This window comes from Salvia splendens, chromosome 5, assembly GCF_004379255.2.
Source record: "Salvia splendens isolate huo1 chromosome 5, SspV2, whole genome shotgun sequence".
In the NCBI taxonomy this organism is placed as follows: domain Eukaryota; kingdom Viridiplantae; phylum Streptophyta; class Magnoliopsida; order Lamiales; family Lamiaceae; genus Salvia; species Salvia splendens.
In genome coordinates this window covers 34,291,467-34,314,370 of record NC_056036.1, presented here as the reverse complement: position 1 = coordinate 34,314,370, position 22,904 = coordinate 34,291,467, and the positions used below count along the sequence as shown (strand labels likewise).

Sequence of the window (22,904 nt, the reverse complement as noted above, 5' to 3'; positions counted from 1 at the left end):
TTGTTTATAGATTTTGGTACATAAAAGATCATGTCATATAGGATATCTTTCAGCTACTTTTTCAAAAAAATTGATGATCATTACTTATATAACTTGTATTAGTAAACACAAAAAAAGACAAAAACTTGTGTGCACTATTAAAGCCTAATAGCTTAATGCCATTGTTAGTAACACTAACTAGTGTTTCTCTTGCTCCCAGAATGGTTCTTGGAACTATCTTTATCAGCAGGCTGCTGGGGATTGTGTTGCGTTGGAGATCTGCAATCACTGACTTTAGGCTCTGCAGAACTAGTTGATGGGGGAGATATTTCATTTGATGCATTTTTCTCTGGTTCATTTGATGCATGTTGCTCTGGTTCAGAGCTACTGGTGATAGCAAGAGAAAGATTGGCATGTGGAAGAAGTCCTCTATCGCGCTCCGTTGCAGGGTAGTGAATTGAAATTGGCAACGGATAATAAACTCTTGCGTAAAAGTCTTGAAGCTCGTTAACCTGCATTTTGTGCAAAGTGAAACCCAAAAAAAATGGTTTGTTTAAAGATACTCATAATTCATGAGCAACAGTTGGGTATTATCACAAAGAGTAGGAGATGGATTTGCCTGTCTCTGCAGCATCAGGTTTTTCTGCACCACTTGCTGTTCCTGCTTTCTTGATTTTTCTAATTCATGCTTCAACAGTTGCATCTGCAAAATTGAACATTCTCTTTGTTTGATTGATTGATAAATGAACTTAAATTTAAAGGCCGTGGATTCCGCTTGGCATCGGCCATTAACCACACTACCACTAGGCCAACACACGCACAATATAATAATTGTATCAGCATAAATGTCATACCTTTGTATCCTTAATGAACAACATCCCTTCTTTTAATTTCTCCACAAGCCCATTTAATTCCTGTGAGGTCATACCTGATAAGTCTTTACCAAACAATTTCCTGGACATCACAACCGACACGAAAAATAAACAGGACATTCTCTCAAAATTCATACCAATATTGAGATTAGTAAAGTAAAGTAAAGTAAAGTGTATAACTGCCTTGATTTGAGTTCGTCTTCCTTCTGCTGTCCGGAGACACCAGCCTCCTTTGGCACCTCTTCCTCGGGGTTCTGTTTGTTGTTTAAGAAAAGAGGTAAATCGGAAAACTCAACTCCTCTAAGACATACTTACATGGAATGGCAAAGTAAAGCAAATGATGAAGTTAGATTCTACCAAATATATATATACCTCTTGATTCGCATTACGATTTTTAATCTCATTGCACGTTTTGTATCTTGTTAGAATTTCCTGCATGCTGCGACAATTAAACATATATAGTTAATACAACTTCCCAGAGAGGTATTTAAAAACTAAAGGTCCATACCAAGATGCATAAAATAATCTATTTTCGACTTAAGCCTAAGTGATCTTGCATCCGACTTTAAGCTAACCATATTGATAAGCAAGCAAAATTGACTTTAGGCATGTAAAAGAGAAAAACTCTAATGCTATTGGTGTTGTATATAACTATTTGTGCTGCTACAATAACAAATTAGGTTTGATTTAAATTTATGTTAGTGAATAAATTTAATACAAATATATTATAAAAATATTTTAAAAAACCAAAGTTAAAAGGCGAATGTGGGATTTGAACTCAGGCAGGGAGAATACTCAATAATCAGGTAAAATTTCTAAACCTGTGGGTTTTAATAAATTGGCGTTTATGATTTTTTCCTTACTCAGAATGCAAACAAAGAGATTTTTCCAAAAATTGAATTTTGTACGTATTGATACTAGAGATGCCTCTACTATCAATCAAACTGGTTGATTAGATGAAAAATTGGGGATATTTTGAATTACTACTAATCTAACTGGTGGATTAGATGAAAAATTGGGGATATTTTGAATTACTACTAATCTAACTGGTGGATTAGATGAATTTAAATAAGCATAAAATTATCAGAAATAAGTAATGATTGTTACATAAATTAGAAGCTGATCAAACCCTTGAAAACGGAAAGAACAAAGGGGTAAAATTACGCGGGAAAATTGGAATTGATAAGCGAGAAATCAAAATTAATTGAAGAAAGGAATTGTACCTAGAAGTAGCAAAATCATGGACTTTGCCTTGAGAGGAAATAATGATAATGGCGATTTGAGCATCGCAAAGAACTGCAAGTTCGTGTGCCTTGTTGAACAAACTCGCGCGCCTCTTGGCGAAGCCAGCTTCTCGATTCTCAGACTTTGCCATTCTCACAAATAAGAGTAGAGCGAGAGAGAGAGAGAAGAGAAGGATTTCGAATTTATAATTACAACTTCTGATTTTAAGAGAGAGAAGAAGAGGAACCCCAATTTTTAGTGTTAGGGTAAGGCTGGCAGTATATGCATGAAACCCAACCCTTTTCTCTTTCCTGATCCTTTTTTTTTCCTTTTTATGTTGGTAAATAATTATTAGTATATGTTTTTAGGAGGTCGATTATATTAAATTAATTAGACTTTGCATTTATTGGGAGATATTAAATTCTTAAAAATATCATCTATACATATCTATCTTTTAGGCCACGCCCACGTATAAGCTGTAATTATAATTTGTTGATCATACCGAGTGCGGAAATTATGAACCAGATAATCAATACTATTAGTTGACGTTCGGTTGGCATGACTAATATCATGAGACTATCCATCTAGAATTATTTTAGTTGGAGGGGGGAGGCTATGACTAATTATCATGAGACTATCCATCTAGGATTAAGTTGAAGAGTTCAATCTAACCAAACATGATACATATTTAATAATGAGATTTAATTTTGCCAACCGAACACTCCCTTTGTTTACCTATATACGGATTATATAAATCTAAACGTTTATAGTAGTAATAGTAGTATATATTTATGGGACTCGTTTAATGCACATTGTTTATTTTATAGTATTATATATCTCGCTTGATCATGTGATCAATGTCGAACCCTTCTTAAAGATCGAACTAGAGATCAAATTTGGGCCATCTATTTTTCTTAATCTTGTGGTTAGGATTAATTTATAATTAATTTAATATTTTATTCAATAAATATTTTTTTAAATTTTAATTAAAAAACGTTTAATTTGTTTAAATTTTTTAAACTTTTTTTATTCAATAAAAACTTGTTGGAGTAAATAATGCACTATATTCACTACATAATGAACTAAATGAACGTATGCTATGAAGTAATTTTTCGCATTCATTACATACCGAATTTACTTCAACTGAAAGATAATTATGTCATAACATATTATGAAGTAATAAACTAATGGAATAAAGTAATAACATGGCTGAATGAAGTAATAAACTAACGGAATGAAGTAATAAACTAATAGAATGAAGTAATAACATGACTGAATGAAGTAATAAGTTCATTACTACGGCTTGACGTTTAACACAGTTAACATTGTATTTCAATAAAATGTCATATTTACTTCATTACTAACATTCATTTGGTTCATTATTTATTGGATATAGTTCATTACTACCGCTTAACGTTTAACACTAAAATTTGTTGTATCATTAATGTATTTCAATAACATGTCAAAATTACTTCATAACATACTTCATTTAGTTCATTATTTAATCCGGCAAGTTTTTATTGAATAAAAAATATTATTTTTTTTTAAAAATAGAAAAATAAAAATAAAAAAGTTTTTATTGAATAAAATATTAAATTCATTGTAAATTAATCATAACCACAAGATTAAGAAAATGGATAGCTCTAATTTGGTCTCTAGTTCGGTCTTTAAGAGTGGATTTGTGAATAATAGGACTCTTGATCCTAATACATTAAAAATTATTATTAATATTTTAAATTTTAAATTTTAAATTTTTATAAATATCAAATTTTAATTTGTGATTTTATTCATTTATTTATAATTATAAAGTAAAAGAACCAGTCATACTTTGATCTTTGATTTTACGAGATTTTAAAATATAAAATGTTAATAATGATTTTTAATAAGTATAGTATTAAAATCAAACTAATTATGTATAAAACAAAACAAACAATACTAAACATGCATTAGCCGAGTATGATACTCATGGATGATGCTCATATAAGATGTGTAACTTATCATTTTCCATTATCATTAAAAAAACAACACAGTGTAATTTTTTGAGATATTCACAAGAAATCATAATCACGCGTCATGTTATTACCTAGTTGATTTGATATTTCTACTGTCTAAATATTTCTGTTACATAATATCTTAATTTTTTATTACAAAACTCAAATCTACTTTTATATTATTTATTGTCAAAGGATATAGTTAAGATATGATAAAATATTTTTCGGTCAAATCTGATACCAACGGGAAGTCAGTGTAGCCCGCAACCCGTTGGCTGGCCCAAATAGCCTGCCAAATTTATAGGGCTAGGGCCGAAATTTTTTAGCCCGAAAAATTAAAACTCAATTAGCCCACACCCGATTAACCCACAACCCGTTAGGGCCAGACCCGAAAACCCGATAAAAATTTTTATTATTCAATATTTTTACTCCTAATTCGACATTGATTAATTTTATAATATATATATATAAAAAAATAACTTTCGATTTTATATTAAATATACAAATTATATATTGAATTTTTATTAATATAAAAATTGATAAATAAATTAAAAACTTCAAATTCACTAAAAAAATATTTAAATTTCTAAAACATGCATTAAAAAATTCAAAAAATATCTCAAATATTAGTATTTGATCATGTTTATGATTGTGTTTAAGCATATATCTCAAATTTATCATAATTAAATATTTTACATTTTATAAATATAACTATTTTTCATCATTATTTATTGGATTGATCGCATGTTAATATTATCGGTAGCAACCCGATTAACCCACTGGACTAGCCCGAAACCCAAGCTTTTAGGGTTAGGATTGAACTTTTATAACCCGAAAGAAATCACAACCCGATTAGCCCGCACCCGACTGAACCGCAACCCGTGCGGGTTGGCCCGAAACCCGCCGGCCCGGCCCGATTGACATCCCTTCCCACGGGTGAAAAACAAAATCTGTAGTAAAATTAATCTAAATCTAATTTATCGATAAATTATTTTACATTTTATAAATATAACTATTTTTCATCATTATTTATTGGATTGATCGCATGTTAATATTATCGGTAGCAACCCGATTAACCCACTGGACTAGCCCGAAACCCAAGCTTTTAGGGTTAGGATTGAACTTTTATAACCCGAAAGAAATCACAACCCGATTAGCCCGCACCCGACTGAACCGCAACCCGTGCGGGTTGGCCCGAAACCCGCCGGCCCGGCCCGATTGACATCCCTTCCCACGGGTGAAAAACAAAATCTGTAGTAAAATTAATCTAAATATAATTTATCGATAAATTAGATTTTTGAAGTTTTACTATTTGTTTTTAATTTTACTGCTGAGGAAATTGTATACGAGAGTGATAATATATGTATAGACTATAGATGCTATTATAAGATAAAAAGCGATTTGAAATTATAAGTCTGCACGTCTCTAATCAATATATATGTGCTTCTGAAATTAGTTTGTAAGAATAGGTAGACATGTTCGGTATTCAAAATGAACAATACGAGCACACTGATTCATGATTATGGTACAATAATCATATTAGTTAACAATAATTAGGAATGTTTGTCAACTGTTCCTGATAATTTGAATACTTTATATTATTTTGATAGAAATTGCAAGTATTTTAGCTTACAGACTATAAGTCATGGGTGTACAACATAAATCACATGAAAGAATAATTTATTTGATGTGTGCATCAATTTTCTATTTCACGATTGTATTTGCATGTATTTAAGATAATTATGATTATAAATAAGTGGCACTCCCTCCATCCCAGCCTAAACGAGACGTTTCATTTTTTAACATGTTTTGAAAAATAATTATAAATAGTTAAAGTGGAGATAACATTAAGGAAAGAGACTGTATTACTTAATTTTATCTCCACTTCAACTATTTATCATCATTTTTTCAAAATAGGTGCGAAAATAAAATGTCTCACTTAGGCTGGGACGAAGGGAGTAGTTTATTTCCTATACTTACTCATAACTCATATAAGCATTGTAATATGTTTGGTGGCATATATATGTTGGCAAATTCTCGAATCAAATCATACACTTAAAGTATCAAAATATATACTTTCATTAATTACAATTAAATTACCAAATTAACTATTAACATAGTATCAACTATTATAACTAAACAATTTAAGCATTATAAAAAGAGTGATGCTAAATGGCCATAACGTGGTCGGCCATAAAGAGTTAATTTAGTTCATTTACATGTATAAAAAAATTAGAATTACCGATATAAACTTATATGTGTGTGAATGGACTTGTGAGTTGATACTTATCTTTGAATTCCATTACGTAAAACACATTAATATCACGAATTACTGTATACGTTGAGCAACAATCAAGAAATGACAGTAGTAATAAGTTAAGCAAAAACTACGAAAGAGCAACACTAACATGTTGAGCAACATATAATGAAGATGATATAAAAGTAAAATCAAGTAGTATTAAACCAAAAATTTGAAAAAAAATCAATTTTTTTATTATTTAATTAATTTATGGCTGGCCATAATGTGGCCGCATAGCATTATTCTTATAAAAAATGATGATTTCAAAAACTACATAGGATATTATGAATAATCAAGATCTAATTGAATTTTTGAGGTAGACTTGTCGATTTTTGTGGTGAGAGTTTAGGCGAGTGACACCTGAATTTAAGGAGCTCGAGTGTGGATGGGTGCAATAATTTAATATCAAGAAAGGACTTTGGAGGGCATATTCATTACAATATTTACACGACTTCCATAAAAAGAAGAAAGTGTTTCTTTTTATATAATGTCCATTGCAATTTTATTTTATTAACTTGTATCCAAATGTTAGATGTCTTTGAGTTTGCATAATGACATGCAATATGATAATTGAACATTACTTAATGGTGCCAAAAGCATAAAAAAAACAAATAAGGAGGCTAGGAAATACTTCCTCCATTCTGTACACCTTTTGACTTGGAATAAATTTTTAAAAATATAATAAAAAATGGATTAAAAAAATTAATGGGATGTGAATCATATTTGTATATATTAATTTTATAGTAAATAATAAAATGTGAGTAGAAACGAATTAGTGGAATGTGAGACCTACTATCGAAAATGATAAAAGTGAAAGGAAACAAATTTTTGGGACAAACGAAAATAGAAATTAGTGACAAACTTTATGGAACTGAGAGATTATATAATAGTAGTACTCTAATGTTTAATGCATTTCGTAGAAATTAGGAAATGCAACGTATCACAACGGATTATGTGGATTTAGAAATGTAATAATGGACAAGGAAATAATCTGGATTATGTGGATTTAGACATGTAATGATGTAATAATAGGCAAGGAAACAATCTAGACTTGGCCATTTAGATATGTAATATGGACAGGGAAATATAGATTATTCTCCCTAGTCCTTACCAAATTTGAACTCCACAGCCAATCAAATAAAACATTGCTACTTGTATACATGTAAATAAAATTCCCCAATTTTTACCTTGAATGAAAAAAAAAATCCACAAGCAATCAAATAAAACATTGCTATCTATTACTTGTTGATAAATGTAAAATTCCCCAATTTCTTCCCTAAATAAATTTTATTCCTCTGGTCATTCAGGGATTTAACTAAGACTATGCAAATAGTTAGAAAGTAACGGATAATTCCTATCCCGACTCGATACTCGTCAGATATCAAGTACCCGTTATCAGAAAAGAATAGGATCATTACTGGGACCAGGTTGTAAAAATTCAAAAAATACCTTGTACCCACTTACCTGATACTGTACAACTACCTGGATAGATGTTAGGGTTGGAGACATGGAAAAGGATTTTTCTCAATTTTAACCCCTCATCCGGTATTCACCTGTCACCACTCACATCATATTTACCCCTAAGTCTCCTAATCCGTCCCATTAAATATGCAACATTTGCTTTTCGGCACGAGATTTTATGTAGTGTTGTTTTGTGAGTTAATGAAGAGAGAGTAAAGTAAGAGAGAAGAAAAAGTAGAGAGAGTATTGTTTTTATTTTTAGAAACGCTTCATTTTTAATGAGACAGACCAAAAAGGAAAACGTTTCATTTTTAATGGGACAGAGGGAGTATTTCATTTTCTGAACTAATTTTGGAAGAAAAAGAGTAAAGGATACTGTAGAAAAGACTCTTCTCTACATTTAACTATTTATTATCATTTTTTCAAAATAAGTGCAGAAAATAAAATAATTCTATATTGTGGAACAGATGGAATATAATGGAACAATCAAAAAATAAATACGACTGAATTATAGGGAGGTAAATGGAATATTATATTGACTACCATTAGGACAATATTTGGAACGTTTGTGCGATATTTGTACATTTTCCCTTTCAGACTCGTAAAGCGATATTGTTTTGACATGTGCATGTAATAAGAGGAGAATCTAATCACTGAAAAGTGTTAGTATAGAATTAACAGCACTCCACTTTATAATTGTATATGATTAATAGTGCTTTATAATTATACAGGATTGATAATACTCGATAGTGCTCTCCGTCTGTCATTAGGAGTCTCATTTTTTGGTTGCACGAGTTTTAAGAAATATTAAGAAAAGTGGGTGAAAAAAATTAGTGGAATATTAGTCTTACTTGTATATATTAATTTTAAATGAAATGTGAGTAGAATAAGTTAGTGGAAAGTGAGACCATATTATCATTTATGGTAAAAGTGAACCGGGACTCCTATTCGTGGACGAACTAAAATGAAAAATAGGACTCCTATTCGCGGACGGAGGGAGTATCTTCTAAAAGATTGTCCTTAATTTCATTTTTTTTACATTAAATACCGCAAATTTTCTGTATTTTACATAAAATATTTCACTATACAAAATCCGGTATCAAACATGATTCATTTCATCCGAGTTTGGGGTGAAAATCTTTTTCCACCTCCACCACAGATGAAACAACGTCCTTTTAGCAGAAAATGAGTGTTTTATTTTCCCAATTTTTAGTCTATTTTAATAATGCCTCAAACTTTTAGTGTATTTCACGAATATAACTTTGAAGAGAAAACAAAAGTTAGGTATTTCCTCCATCAGCCAAATCCTTACACGTTTTGCCATTTCGGGCTATAAACCATTCTGCCTTTTCTCCGTTTTTTTAAGCGAAACTCATACTTCATTATCTCATTACTGATACAGAAAGGAAAAATAATTAATATTTTTCATCTACTAATTCTATTAATTAGAAAATAAATAAAACTCAACAAAATAATTTGTTTAGCCTCCAATTTTGGATGCTGGACATGCATCAATTACACTTAATATGAAATGAGATCTATACCCTTCTAAACTTTTTCATTTATTTCCTTTATAAAATAGTAGTAATAATTTCTTAAAGTCTGTGTCGAGTTAAAACATATCTTTAAATGATGGACAAATGGCGTACTAACTTTCAGAATGCGCTAAGTTTGAGACACAACCCACTATTAAGAGGATCCGCAGTGGTGCGGATGTCCCGACGGACATCCCAAAAACACCTCCTGCCACGTCATAAGAACTTCCCACTGCACTGCCACGTCATAAGGACTTCCCACTACACAGTGGCGGACATCCCCAAGGACATTCCGACGTATTTATAGAATTTTTGAAAAAAAAATATAAAATAATCGGGACGTCCGCGCGGACGTCCATGGGGTCAACGCAATGGCGGACGTCCACAAGGACGTCGCGATAGACGTCTTGGGAACGCCGTGGAACTCCGGTGTTCGCAGCGGACGTCCATATCCGCAGCGGACGTCCGTATCCGCGTCACCACTGCGCAATGGCACGCCGGCCGGACGTCCGCCGGGATGGGCGCCATCGTGGATGCTCTAAGAGTTGTTATTTTGAATACGCTAAGTTTGAGACACAACCCATTATTGAGAGTTCTTATATTTTTGTGAAACTCTCCTCAACAGTATCGTGGTGGGACAATTGACCCTTTAAGGCTGCTCCATTAAATACTCAAAAAATTAGGAATATAAAATGCTACTCCACTATTATTATGTAGTAGTATAACCTTTTGGCGGGATGCAGATAATCACTCCATAGTCCATACCACAACAATCAAAAAAATGTTAGATTTTTCACCTTTCCAAAACCATTAAAGTGATTACTTCTATTACATACCGTTGCGAAATTTTTGTCCGTTAACTTAACCTCATGGGTTTAGGGTCAATTGTCCCACCACGATTTTTCACCCTAAACCCTAAGTAAACAAATTTTCATTGGTAGAATTTAGAAAAAAAATAGTAAAAACGGCAAAATATATTGTTTTGAACATTATTAGAACATGGTAAAATTGTAAACACAAATCCAATAATAGTTCAAGGCATGTTAATCATTACTAGTTTACTATAATCAGAGACGAGTACTTTTTGAATAATACAAAAATCAAGTAAAGTAGAACTGAAATATCTCATCAAAGATACAAGTAGTTTCCATAGACATGCCCTGAAAAAATATTACAACAGTGCGTTGCGTGTAGTTAATTAAAAGAGTATCTACGTCTCAACACTAAATATTTTATGTGGCTAATAATTGCCCCAAAAAAAGAGAGAAAAAAAAGAAAGAAGGAAAAACTCAGTCTGTAAAACCATCTAACGTTGGAGTTCTTATAAAAGAATCCAATGAAATTGAAACAAAAAGATGCCATCTCCCAAAAGAGTGAAACAAGAACCTGTATGCTAAATTCTTGTGTACAGAGCTCTCACTTGAACATGAATCAACAACTACAATTCTATGCTACATCACAAGTACTGACGACCTAATCGCCTATATAATTTATCTGAAGTTCTGTCTAGTCTTGATCATTCTTTTCAATGTTGCTAACCAGAAGTTGCATTCATCCCAATCACTTGTTGTGAGGTGAACCTATATCAAATCACATCATTCACATGCAAAGGTATCAATGAAAATGGGAGGAAATATATCAAGAATCGAGAAAGGATATAGCTGTTGGAAATTTTCTCGTGTACCTGGATCTGAAGGGCAGTGGCAAAATCACCATTGTCCAGTGCTTGACAAAGCTGTACAAGCTTTTCTGCAGCATTTTTAGATATGTCTCCACTATTGAGTTTCGCAAACAGGGACCCTAACTTCTTTGAGTTGTCCTCTATTTCTCGCTTCTTTGCGGGATTTGCCCTTGATCCTCCCAATGCTTCACTTGTCTCGTTAAAAAGTCTTGTTAGAGTTGCAATGACCGGCTTCTGTTGTGCTGTAGGAGATTTTTTAAGTTTTGTAAGGGGAGATGAGCAAATGGAATAAGGTTTTTCATACAACACTAACAAACATAGTTTTGCAATAAACATCCTGGCGCTAAAAAAGTGAAACACAATACTGCATGCATCACTTCAAGTGTTTACTAAAGAGCCTCAACCTGAATCATGAAGCTCAAGTACACAGGCACAATATATTCCCATAAAAATAGCTCTCAGAGGTGGGAAAATGATTCTCTGCTCAACGCTCAATCCTTCACTCGCTTATAGCTCACTGATCATATTGATTCTCAATCTGCGTTTTCACTTCTTTCAACTTGTCGAAGATCCAACTAAGTTTAAATTTCGGTAAGAACAATAAGCAAAGATTTTCCTAATTGACAGAAGAGGATATTCTACAGTTGATGGCAGTGACTAAGTTTTGATTAGCCTTTCGCTTTACTTATTATAATAAGCCGTCTCCCTATTGTATTTTGGTATCCATTTCTTTAACCCTCTATGCAAGTTATTGGTGAACAAAATGCATGACACGGAGATGGATTTTACTTTGTTTATAAACGTAGTATAAAAGTCTGCATGGAAAGAAAAAGGAAGCAAGAAAGGTAATTATGTTTGAAGTGAGATTGAAAAAAAAAGAAGGGAAAGAAATGTCCGAAAAAAATAGATTAGTGTAAAAATGTTGGACAAAGGAGATTCTTTTTATTTGTTTGTGTATTTAGAAGTTTAGAAAACATGGAGAAGAAAGTTTTCTTGAGATGTTCATGTCAGAATTAGTTAATGTGGCTATTTCCACATGCTTCTGTTCATCTTTTTTGCATTATTATATTCTACAAATGGATCAGGCCTCTTAATAAGGTAATCACAGATAAATCAAGCAAGCCACATGATGCATCTCTTTGATAAGCTGCTTCCAAAACTCCCAAAGATATACTGTATTTAATTAAAGTGGGAAAGGAAGCTTACCAGGAACATTTGATGTATCAGCAGTCTGTACTGTAGGAGAGGGAGCAGCAGGAGTAACTGGTGGTTGCATTGCAGCTGGCGGAGAAGGACTAGAAGGTTGCACTGGATTCATACCAGACCTTTGGACCCCTGAATTGCCCACTGGCATGAATCCTGTAGAAGGTGGGGTAGGAGTCATAACCTGGGACATCACTTGCCCAGTAGTTGGCCCCACTTGAGATGTGTTAGCACCATATGCCGACATACCCGGAGCACCAGCTTGATAACCAGGATTAGAAGCCCCCTAAATAATAAAATTCGTGCGCACTAAGAAATGGTGATTAACTTAGAAAGAAAAGGAGTGAGAATTAAGGAGGCTAGCATACTGGATATAAATGGGAACCCAAAGTGGACAGCTGCTGATATTGCTCTGCATTTCTCAATAATGGAGGGTTTGCGGGAATAAATTTCGCAGGAGGCTGAGCATTAACAGGAGGTGGAAGAAAGTTTCCCTGCAACGATATTGAAAGCAGATGTTCTCTAATCAGATTCCAACTTCACTACAATAACCCAAACATATATGCAACTCTACAATAGAAACAGAACCACACTGGACTCACCACTGGAGCTGGAGTTTCAGGAGAAGGGACAAACATAGTAGGCGGAGGTGTATTAGACTGTGGAACTGGCTGATAAACAGGAGGAGCGTTATAAGTTCTTCTGTACGAAACAGCAGGTGACTGCTGATAATTATCACCATACTGATTGCCCGGAATGATAGGTTGGATATGAGCTGCTCCAGTATCCTGAGGAGGATACAATGTAACATTGTCTAAGATAAGAACCATATGCATCAACCAAATTAACATTTTAATCAAAGCAGGATGCAATAATATAAACCTGATAATGATGTTGAGAAGTGCCAACACCGCTGTAACTATTATCATATGCTGCTCCAACTTGCAATTGACTATTATCATAAGTTGCTGTATTCACAGTCTCTTTCTCTGAAATATAAAATATGGGGCATAAAACTTAGAAGGTTGTGATGTTTTTAATAAACAATTTACTGAAAATGGTGTGGAGTGAATTATACTCCCTCCGTCCACGAAAAATAGTCTCATTTTGCCATTTTGGGATGTCCACGAAAAATAGAAAGTTTATCTCTCATACTTTACCCACTTTTTCTCCATATCTCTCTTACTTTACCTACTTTTTCTCCCCTCTCTCTTACTATACCAATTTCTCATTACCCGTGCCGTCCACAAATGGGACTATTTTTTTTGGACGGAGGGAGGGAGTATTAAATATTGCAACTGGTTAACACTTAACAGATACTATTTGTAAGAGCAACTAGGAATTCAACAATAATTTGACTGAGCATATAAAGATGAAATAGCATAACCACAGACCTTGCTCAGTTGAACGAGCAATACGATCACGCAAGATAGTAATTTCAGTTGACAATTCTTCAGTCCCCAGAAGATTCAAGTACTCCATTGCCGTAGTTAAAAGCCCTTGACTTGCTAATATTTCAGAATATTTCTCAACTAGCTTACACAGTGAATCACTAAATCGCTTTTGCCCAGTAGCCAAAGCAAAGATGATAGTCTTCTCCATTAAATCCTTCAAAGATAAAACTATAACATGTGAATTCATCTTTCCACTGAGCTTAGACCCTTATCAAATAACACTAAGTCAATGCAGCTTACCTGGAGACGGTCTACATAGGACTTTCCATCATGTTCTGCTGACAGGCTCTTTGACCAAATTTCCACAGTTTTGTCGATGTTTCCAGCACAAATATAACATAGTGTCGCAGCAGTTGTATCACCAGATGACATAAGTCTAGCAGCAAGAGTGTCACATAATAGGGTCCACTCATCTGTCTGTGAAAACTGGATAACAGCAAACAGAGACCAGAAATAAGACATGGCAGATTTCTTTTTAGACTAGCAGAAAAGATTCGCTTGTGGAGTTAAACCCTTTGATATGCTCCACATAGAATACATGTGCACAAAATGCTGACAATATCCATAAAAGAGTCATTCATGACCAATACCGTGTAACAATTTTTAAGGAGATTAATAGGTTGAATTTTTTTTTTACAGAGCACTCAATGAATGAAATCTAAACTCGTAATTTATAACATGTGACCCCTTATTAGTATTTGTTAAGTATTTTAAGATGCAAATTTAATCATTCCGAATGCATCTAGCGATGTATTCTAGAAAAATAAAAAATCACACCACATTTCTAACACACAGCATTTGATAATGCCATAATGACAATGATCTTCCATAGACAAGCTTCAAAGGCCTAGACTACTAGTTACCATTTTAGTTTCAGATCATGAACATTGAATGGCTACCTTATCACATCAAATGGATGCAAATATAGTAAGAGAGATCTTATGTATATTTCCAGACACAGATGTCAATCATGTCATCGTATACACCTCTGTAAAAGAGCACAATCATTAAGTTTTATAACATATTATCTGCAAATTTCTCCACTTTTCGAATGTGAGTTCCTAATCACGCTATAGATTAAGCAGAGTAATACAGTATAATGCCTTGACAACCAAACACTAACCTTTCCTACTAAAGAAAAAACAGTGACCCTTAAGAATCAGAGTACAAAGGCAGACAGCAAGTAGAAGCTATTTGGGTCTTACATCTCAAAAGAAGTACAGAATTTAAAATTTGTTTTACACAAATAGGCTGGATGTAACCACAATTTAGGGGTGTGTAATGTAAACTCCAATTTTGTTTACAGGAAATGATAGACTTACAGTACAAAAGAGAGCAAGGGTTTCCTTCCATGATTTCAGAGGTCTGGTGTTTGCTATGCTCATTAAGTCATTGTTTACCATTGCAGAAACAACCTGAAGCAACTAAATATTAGTCATTCTACAAAAATAATAAAAAACCAGCAATGTTAACAAGAATGACTCCCCACCTTTAGGTAGGGAGAGAGACTTGTCCTGAGGTACTGGTCACGTGTGCTCTCCCACAATGAAACCCCACCAACGTGCGCAATGACCAAGGCATCTGCCAATCTATTGGCAGAATTGCACTGTGCAACTGCCCCCTTATAGTCACCAACAACTAAAGCACGTTGGACAGCATCATCAAATGAAGGATCAGAACTGTCCTCCCGTCCGTCAATTTCTTGATGGGATTCTTTTACTGAGTCTCCAACAACTTCATCCTTAGAAGTAGCCACAGGTGTATCTGCCTTGGGGCTAGGTAGATTGTTAAAGAAATCTTCCCCATTGTCAGTTGCAAATAAGGCAGATTCTTTGTACCCAGAAACACCTGTTTTAATTGCTTTACTCTCATCAAGACTAAGAGCATCGACATGCTCAGTAACATCATTCAGTTCAGAGTTGCTTTCTTCGATAGGCGGACTGAAACCAAGATGGGAAAGCAGCCTTGACCGTGCAGTTCCATCCTCATTGAACATAACCTTCATGAAGCCCCATGTTTCTCTTTCCTCTTCAGATCTGACCAGGAAATAATAGGTGAAATATAGGCCAAAGAGTAACTATGCATGCATGCCATATTAACCTGAAGCATGCTGATGCTACCAAGTCTAGAATGAAGAAGACATACTCAGATTCTTGAGACTTCCTTTCACATAAAAGTTTAAGAGCTGATCTATCCCCATTTTGTATTGCCGTTTCAAACTCTGAAGATCGACTAATCAAACCATGTTCAGTGACCAAATTGTGCACAAAGATCTGGATGTACAAAAGGCTGTCAGAGAGTGTAATATATTCCAGCAGAAAACTATAATGCTGTAAGCGTACCTCTGAAGATCCAGTAGAAGATTCAGCCGAATTAAATGAAACAAGCTTCCCACCAAAGCCAAATGAAACTCCAGCTTTTCGCTTGTACCACTTTGGAGCCCTCAGAGGTGCTATACAGGAACACAAGACATTGCACATAAGACTAACCCAACACATAACAACAGAGTGCAAGGTAAAACAATGTAGAACATTTTCAAGATAATACTACCTCCGTCCCTTAAAAATAGAAACTTTCTATTTTGGTAAGTGGACCCTACAATCCACTAACACTAATTCCACTACATTTTCTCTTCCTCTCTCTTACTTTACCCATTTTCCTCTCCTTCTCTCTTACTACCCATTCTTCTCTCTTACTTCACCAATTGTGCATTAAAACCCGTACCGTTTCAAAAGTTTCTATTTTGCAAGAAAGTTGAGTCACTTCTTTTTGCACTCGTTTTGAAAAAATCGTAATAAATAGTTAGAGTGGGTGAATAGTAAAGTAAAAGCGAGAATAATGTAGAGAAGACTCGTTTTGAAAAAATCGAATAAATAGTTAGAGTGTGTGAATAGTAAAGTAAAAGCGAGAAAAATGAAGAGGGAGTACCATTTAAAATTTGTGATAAGCCAATCTTAATAATAGGGCATCATGACCAATCAAGGGGTAAATATGAAAAGGTATTAGTAAATGTAATGACCCAAACAAGTGTACATTATAAGACTCTTTACTTACTATTTAATGTTCCCCACAGAGAGATGAATCACACAATGGTTTTGTTATCTAAAGAATGAAAGTTACCTGCACCAAAGTCAGCCTCACCAAGACCATATCGGCCAGCACCCTGCAGTTGACAGATAATAATTGGTATGGAGTGAAAGGCGGACTTACCATATACATTTGCTAATAACAATGACGACAGCAGAGATAGCAAATAAACAAAGATAAATACTTCATGTGACTAAGAGACCATCCTCCAAAAAGGCCATATTAAAAATAGTTGAGCAACTACTCGTCAAGAAAAATAGTCTCATTTTTCAATTTTGGTCCATCCACCAAAATTAGACCCATTTCTATTTAAGGAAACTTTATCACCACATTTTCGCTCTCTCTCTCCTAGTACCCAAATTTTCTCTTTCTCTTTCCTACTTTACAAATTGTGCACTAAAACTTGTGCCGTCAACAGATGGGACTATTTTTTGTGACGGAGGGAGTAATACTAATAACTAATCAAATCTAATGATGCATATTAATATCAATACTCCTGTTGTCAAAACAGCCTTGCCCACAAGGATAGAGTGGACCGACCAAGGGGACTCATATTCATGCTTGAGAACATGAATCAAAGTGTAGATATGCTGAAACTCCAAAAGAGCAATGGGCGTGAGCAATTTGATGGAGCACAATGGATACAATGGAGGCAGCGATAAAGATATGATTTTGTCTGAGCAGAGGCTGCGGCACAAAGAGGCACCACTAGTGTTGTTGGGAGCGTGGGGCGCACAGGGGCGATTAGGTAAAAATCTGGGGTGCAAGGCAATGGGCCGCAGGGGTGACAAGGTGCGCGCCCCACGAATCGAGACACACTGTGTTCCGATTTAGTCATTTAAGGTTGGATGTTATGTAATATTTTGCAGACTTAGATGTTATATTTAATGAGTTTGGAACCTTTTTTCCAAACTCACGCCAAATTCAAAATTTGCTCCGATTATGTAACCACTAACCAATGCATACACAGAACACCAGTAACCACTAAAAGAGTTCCATGATAGATGAGACACAAACTAACCTCAATGTTATACAGGCTGACTTTCCCATCAAATGAAGATGCTGATATGACTCCAGGAATTTTCGGATACCAGTGAACATCAAAGTTCCAGTTGGTTCCAGCAGGTAATTCAGCTACAATCTACAAAAAACATTATGTTGAAACTGTCATGTGTTATAGAGCTACTAAAACTAACCCAGGAAAGGAATCTGCATGAAAAACTATAATGCTTTATTTAAGTAAACATAGATAATCAAAACTCGCCTCTCCAGATATTGTGTCCCAGCAAATAGTGCGATTATCTTTGGAACAGGTAAGCAGATTAGAGCTGTCAATAGGGCACCAGGACATAGCGATCACGCCTGTTCACAATGATACAGTCTAATGAAAATTTACCAACAAGTGTACATCAAAAAGTCTCTATCTATCAGGCCTTATCAAAAAGGTTATTAGGAACCCAAGGAACAAAAGAGAAATATCCTGCTCATAGAAGCAAGCATCTAAGAAGACCTATTTCCCAGTGTGAGGTGACCATCAGAATAGCTTACTAAGCCATCTGGAAGCCATACAACTTCGGAAGCTTGATTTCAGACCATAACAAATCATGTTATAATATAATCGAGAACTGAGAGATCACAATAAGGATGAGACAGATTAGAAGCATATTGAAAACTCAAGTTAGGACAAAAGTTATGAAATGTCAGACGTGAAACTCGGATAATTTACCTTTGGTGTGTCCTACAAACTCTTTCACTGGAGACATTATATTGCGCACATCCCACATCTGAAAATGACAAGCCGCAATCAACAGACACAAATTTAAGCAGCCTTTGAGAAAAACAATAATGTGCCAAACTGCCAATAGATAATGTAAGGACAAGTATTCCTTACTTTGAGAGAAGGCGAATCATCATCATCAGAAGCAACAATAAGCTGAGTTGCAACATCGGGATTCCACTGCAAAACAGAGCACCTCCTTCTAACTGGATCCGAGAAACTGCAAGGGCATGCATATAAAAGATCAGCAAAAAGAACCTAAGGACATCAGTCAATTGCTCAAAACGCAACAATGAAACTTAAGTACTTAACATTAACTCAAATGCAGACAACATACTTTATAACTGGCTTTTGCTTCCTCAGATCCCACACCACTGAAATATATTTAATCCTTGTCATTCCAATGTATAATGTAGATTTGAGAGAAAAAAAAAATCCATTAGAAGGGCATCGTTTTCACCTGTTGTCCCATTATAAGAAGTGGATGCCAGGATCTTCTCAACCATGCTGTTCCAGGACAAAAACGAAATTTCACCTTGTGATGCAGACCCACTACCCTGTTAACATTTCAAAAGGTTGAGTTCTCGTTCCCAATTCGGGTGTGGAAATAACTGACAAGAGAAGCAGCATAGTTTAAAACCAATATACCAAAAACTTTTTATGACTAGAGATCAAAAGCAAAATCTATCTGAGAGAATAGAAATGGCAAAATAGAAATGGAAAAGCTCGATAATATAAGTGGGGTCAGTGAAAAAATTATTGTGGTGTACACATGTTTAAAATGCAATCATAAGAAGCATTCCACAAAGTAATATTGCATCATACACAATTCGGTTTCTATCCATCTTGAAGAAAACAACTTTGTATTGAACTCAGTGTTAGCCACAGTTCACAGGAACATTCTTTAGTCTTGGTAAGAGGGGAAGGGTTAAGGCGGATGCCAGATTCTTATACAAGAATCAACATGCACAGGTGTATGGCTATCCCAAATTTCCAATAACAGGAGTTTAGTAAGGGAGTGCAAGACAGAAGATCGTCTAGCGGAAAATATTCAAACTGGATCTATATGTCATTAATTTATTTCTTTTTTACTTTTTCATTTGGGAAATCAAACTTTTTTAAGATGGATTTAATTGATTGTCAGTCAGAAATTCATAATGCTACTCTTCAATGAGACAGCTACCAACAAGGCTACAAAGTAGATTTTTGCTCTGGAGAAGCATATGAAGCCTAATTTCTGTTGGATAGAGGTAGTTCTTTTTTCTTCAAATAAAATAGTTCTAGTTTGCACCAACAAGGTAAATGCTAGTCCAAAAGACACAATATCGGTGAGTCAGCTCTTAGTGAATTTTTGTAGATCAAGAAAACGTTACTGAGTATTCATTAGTAAATCCAGAGAATCTATTACCTGCCCAAGAATTGTGGTGTTAGATGACTCACGATAAAACTGTGGGGTTTTACATTAAAATCTCTGCGTCTTCAAGTGGTCTCAAATTTATAAAAATTAAATATTTTGACAGAACCAGGCTACAATATGATACTAATTTTATTACACAATTTTAGCCAATTTCAGTAAGAACATGGATCTGAGCCGTTGGGCTTTCAAGAAAGACTATTTTGGGTGCATACAGTTTGCAAACAATTATTCACCTTTCTCTTGAATGGACTCTGCAGTACATACATTCAAACATAAGAACATATAGACAAGGAAATCTCATTTTTTTAGCACAGAACCATCAAGCATTTAATAGATATGAATTACAGAATTCCCCTACAAGTGCTACAAAGAAAATGGAAGACCAAAAAACACATGATTTATACAGACAATCACAATATGTTTCATAAATTTCTTGTTTACCACATAATTAGTTTAAGGACCTTAATGGTGCTAAAGCTAATCACTGCATACCTTCAGTGCCGGAAAATGGTTAGGCTCTAATGGTTTGGTCAAATCCCAAATAGAAATATCACCTTCATCAGCACCAGAAGCAATAAGGTGTGGAGTAATAGAATTAAACTCCAACCCCCGAACCTGAACCAAAATTAAAAACCACCGAGATATCCACCAGCCGTATAATTAACATGGGATTCATAAAATGCATTAATAATATAGAACAAGGACAGTAGGAACTCACAGGTCCTTTGTGTCTTGTAAGATTTGTGACCAATGTATTCTCACTTGTATCAGAACCTTCTTTACTGGTGTCAGAAAATCAATAACATAAATGATATAAGATATAAAAAAAATAGAGGTAAAAAATACTCCTTAATAAACAGAAATCAGGATTTCTAAGCCAAATGAATCAAACTGTTGCCAATAATATTTATTTTCTAAATCCGGGAAACATTAAAAAAAGCACAACCAAAGAATAGCACAGCCAAGCCAAAATCAGTATTATTAGTAGTTCTTTTTTAGAATGTAATGTTTTGCGGCAATCGTTGTTGAAAATGTTCATATTCAAAATTTCTTGAAACAGCCCAAACAAGATAGAACTATACAAATTCATTTCAAATGGTATATATACCGTCTAACTTCATGAAATTAAGCAATCAAAACACTCGTCACAGTAATCACATGCAAGCTGCATTGAATAAAATATATCACCAACCACGCGATCATAAAAAATGCAGCCATAATCAACACCCCAAAAACAAAAAAAATTGGTAAATGGGGACAATTGAAGAGAAGAGGGACCAAAAGAAAGTAAATAAAATTCACCAGATCAGGGGCTTAGGATTCCAAAGCCCAATGTTGCCGTCGACAAGACCACCAGCAATGAGACCGAGCGGATACTCCTCCGAATTGGCGGAGGCTTTCTGCCACGAAATCCGATTGAAGCGCTCAGAGCTGGGAATAGTGCCCGCCATGATCAACTGTCGATCGTCGGAGACGAAATCAAGCTCGAATATATCGAGATTGGCAGTGGAGCTGAATTGTAGATCCACGGCCCCCGCCATGGTCCCGGCGGCGATGTACGCACCGTCGGGTGAGAAGGCCGTCGAGGCCGATCTATTGACAGACTTTATACAGCCCGCCATTGCAAAAATGTATGATCTGTCAAACGAGATGCAGCTAGTTACATAAATCAAAGGGCTACAGATCTAGGTTTATGGGATAATTGAGCGTCGATCGAGGGAGAGTGAGAGGGAATTTTCTCTGTATGGGTTTGTTTATGTTGATTTTGTATATTTTTAGGTTTCGATTTGCCTTTCTTCTCTGATCTTTCTGTGTTGGACTTCGATTTTGGGGATATCAGAGTGTAGAGTGAGGAGGGAGGGGTTTCGCTACCAGGAAAGGGTAATACGGGGATTTACGTCATTTTAGGTGCGCCGGAAAGACGAAACTGCCCCTCTCTCCCATGTATCAAAAATGAAATTACGATTTTCTTTATTTATTGTTCCAAATGAAATTAGTCTTTACAATGTATTTATAATTAAAAATATATAATTGATAAAAATAGAAATAACATTCCAAATATAGACTGATAAAAATTAAAATCTATAGTTTCAGTCAGATTTAAATGATAGTCTTCTATTCATATTCAACTAATAACTGAACCATCATTATACATAAGTCACTCACTCTATTATTTTAGTTATTTTGTATTCCACCTACATGGTATACAACTATACATAATACAAATTGAAATTATAAAAATAATTATGTATATATTTAAGCTTATTTCTTAAATGAACGAGATACTGGATTTAACATTGAGTGGGAAGTTTTTTGAGTATTCATTCATATAGTTCACTAAATTAGTAAATTTTATTATGATTATAAATTTCTTATTCGATTAAATTTTAGTTTACTAGATTATACAAAGTAGGTGTGACCTAAAAGTTGAAACTTGAAACCCTATAGGATGGCTCGATTGAGAGCATCCACTACGCGTCCTGCGCGCGACTCGCGTTCCGTCCCGGAGGGACGGTTCCGCCGCGGGACGCGTTGCAACCCTCGTCCCGTCCCGTAGCTCGTCCCCCAGCCCGGGCGACGTGGCGCTCCCCCGATGCATGCGTGACGCCCACTCGCTGGCCAGCGAGTGGGCGTCGTCACGGATGACGCAATAATTCATTTTTTTAAAAAAAATCGATTTTTTTAACCCGCGAGTGGGCGTCGTCACGGATGACGCAATAATTCATTTTTTTAAAAAAATCGAATTTTAATTAAAAAAAATTTCAAACGGTAATGTTACCGTTAATTTTTTATTTTCTTTTCTTTTTAATTTTATTTATTTATTTACTCTATAAATAATCCTATTTCATACTCATTTCACACACAAACACACATCTATTCCTCTCAAATCCTCTCTATCACTCCAATTTCCATCTTAAATCAAC

General features: G+C 34.7%; 2 protein-coding genes across 3 annotated transcripts; both read right to left on the bottom strand.

Moving 5' to 3' along the window:
• Positions 1 to 57: 57 nt before the first annotated feature.
• Positions 58 to 2,353, bottom strand: LOC121802689 (MADS-box transcription factor 23-like). 2 transcript variants are annotated; one of them, XM_042202364.1, is made up of 6 exons: positions 2,075 to 2,353; positions 1,224 to 1,290; positions 1,032 to 1,105; positions 834 to 933; positions 599 to 682; positions 58 to 491 (listed from the first exon to the last, which is right to left on the bottom strand). In XM_042202364.1, exons 1-6 carry the CDS (start codon positions 2,224 to 2,226, stop codon positions 174 to 176), a joined length of 795 nt encoding a protein of 264 aa, XP_042058298.1. In that variant the 5' UTR covers positions 2,227 to 2,353; the 3' UTR covers positions 58 to 173. The 2 variants fall into 2 exon arrangements, with proteins under 2 accessions (XP_042058298.1, XP_042058299.1); XM_042202365.1 differs by having other exon boundaries at positions 1,035 to 1,105.
• Positions 2,354 to 10,482: 8,129 nt separating this feature from the next.
• Positions 10,483 to 21,835, bottom strand: LOC121805545 (protein transport protein SEC31 homolog B-like). Its single transcript, XM_042205446.1, has 22 exons — positions 21,283 to 21,835; positions 20,699 to 20,762; positions 20,473 to 20,595; positions 19,024 to 19,120; positions 18,901 to 18,937; positions 18,678 to 18,783; positions 18,513 to 18,570; positions 18,051 to 18,148; positions 17,808 to 17,927; positions 16,820 to 16,862; positions 16,042 to 16,151; positions 15,845 to 15,972; positions 15,189 to 15,735; positions 15,022 to 15,114; positions 13,940 to 14,125; positions 13,640 to 13,853; positions 13,128 to 13,234; positions 12,848 to 13,033; positions 12,614 to 12,739; positions 12,249 to 12,531; positions 11,046 to 11,284; positions 10,483 to 10,941 (listed from the first exon to the last, which is right to left on the bottom strand). The coding sequence occupies exons 1-22, from the start codon at positions 21,600 to 21,602 to the stop codon at positions 10,852 to 10,854; spliced, it is 3,375 nt and encodes a 1,124-aa protein (XP_042061380.1). The 5' UTR covers positions 21,603 to 21,835; the 3' UTR covers positions 10,483 to 10,851.
• Between the last annotated feature and the right edge of the window lie 1,069 nt (positions 21,836 to 22,904).

Excerpts from the sequence above, each read along its gene's own strand:
- LOC121802689 (XM_042202364.1), bottom strand. The coding sequence starts at position 2,226 with ATGGCAAAGTCTGAGAATCGAGAAGCTGGCTTCGCCAAGAGGCGCGCG. Across the intron at positions 1,291-2,074 it reads CATGATTTTGCTACTTCTAG|CATGCAGGAAATTCTAACAA; the intron begins GTACAATTCCTT and ends TAATTGTCGCAG. Across the intron at positions 934-1,031 it reads GACGAACTCAAATCAAGGCA|GAAATTGTTTGGTAAAGACT; the intron begins GTTATACACTTT and ends TGTGATGTCCAG.
- LOC121805545 (XM_042205446.1), bottom strand. The coding sequence starts at position 21,602 with ATGGCGGGCTGTATAAAGTCTGTCAATAGATCGGCCTCGACGGCCTTC. Across the intron at positions 15,736-15,844 it reads AGGAAGTCTCAAGAATCTGA|ATCTGAAGAGGAAAGAGAAA; the intron begins GTATGTCTTCTT and ends TTTCCTGGTCAG. Across the intron at positions 12,532-12,613 it reads TGGGTTCCCATTTATATCCA|GGGGCTTCTAATCCTGGTTA; the intron begins GTATGCTAGCCT and ends TTTATTATTTAG.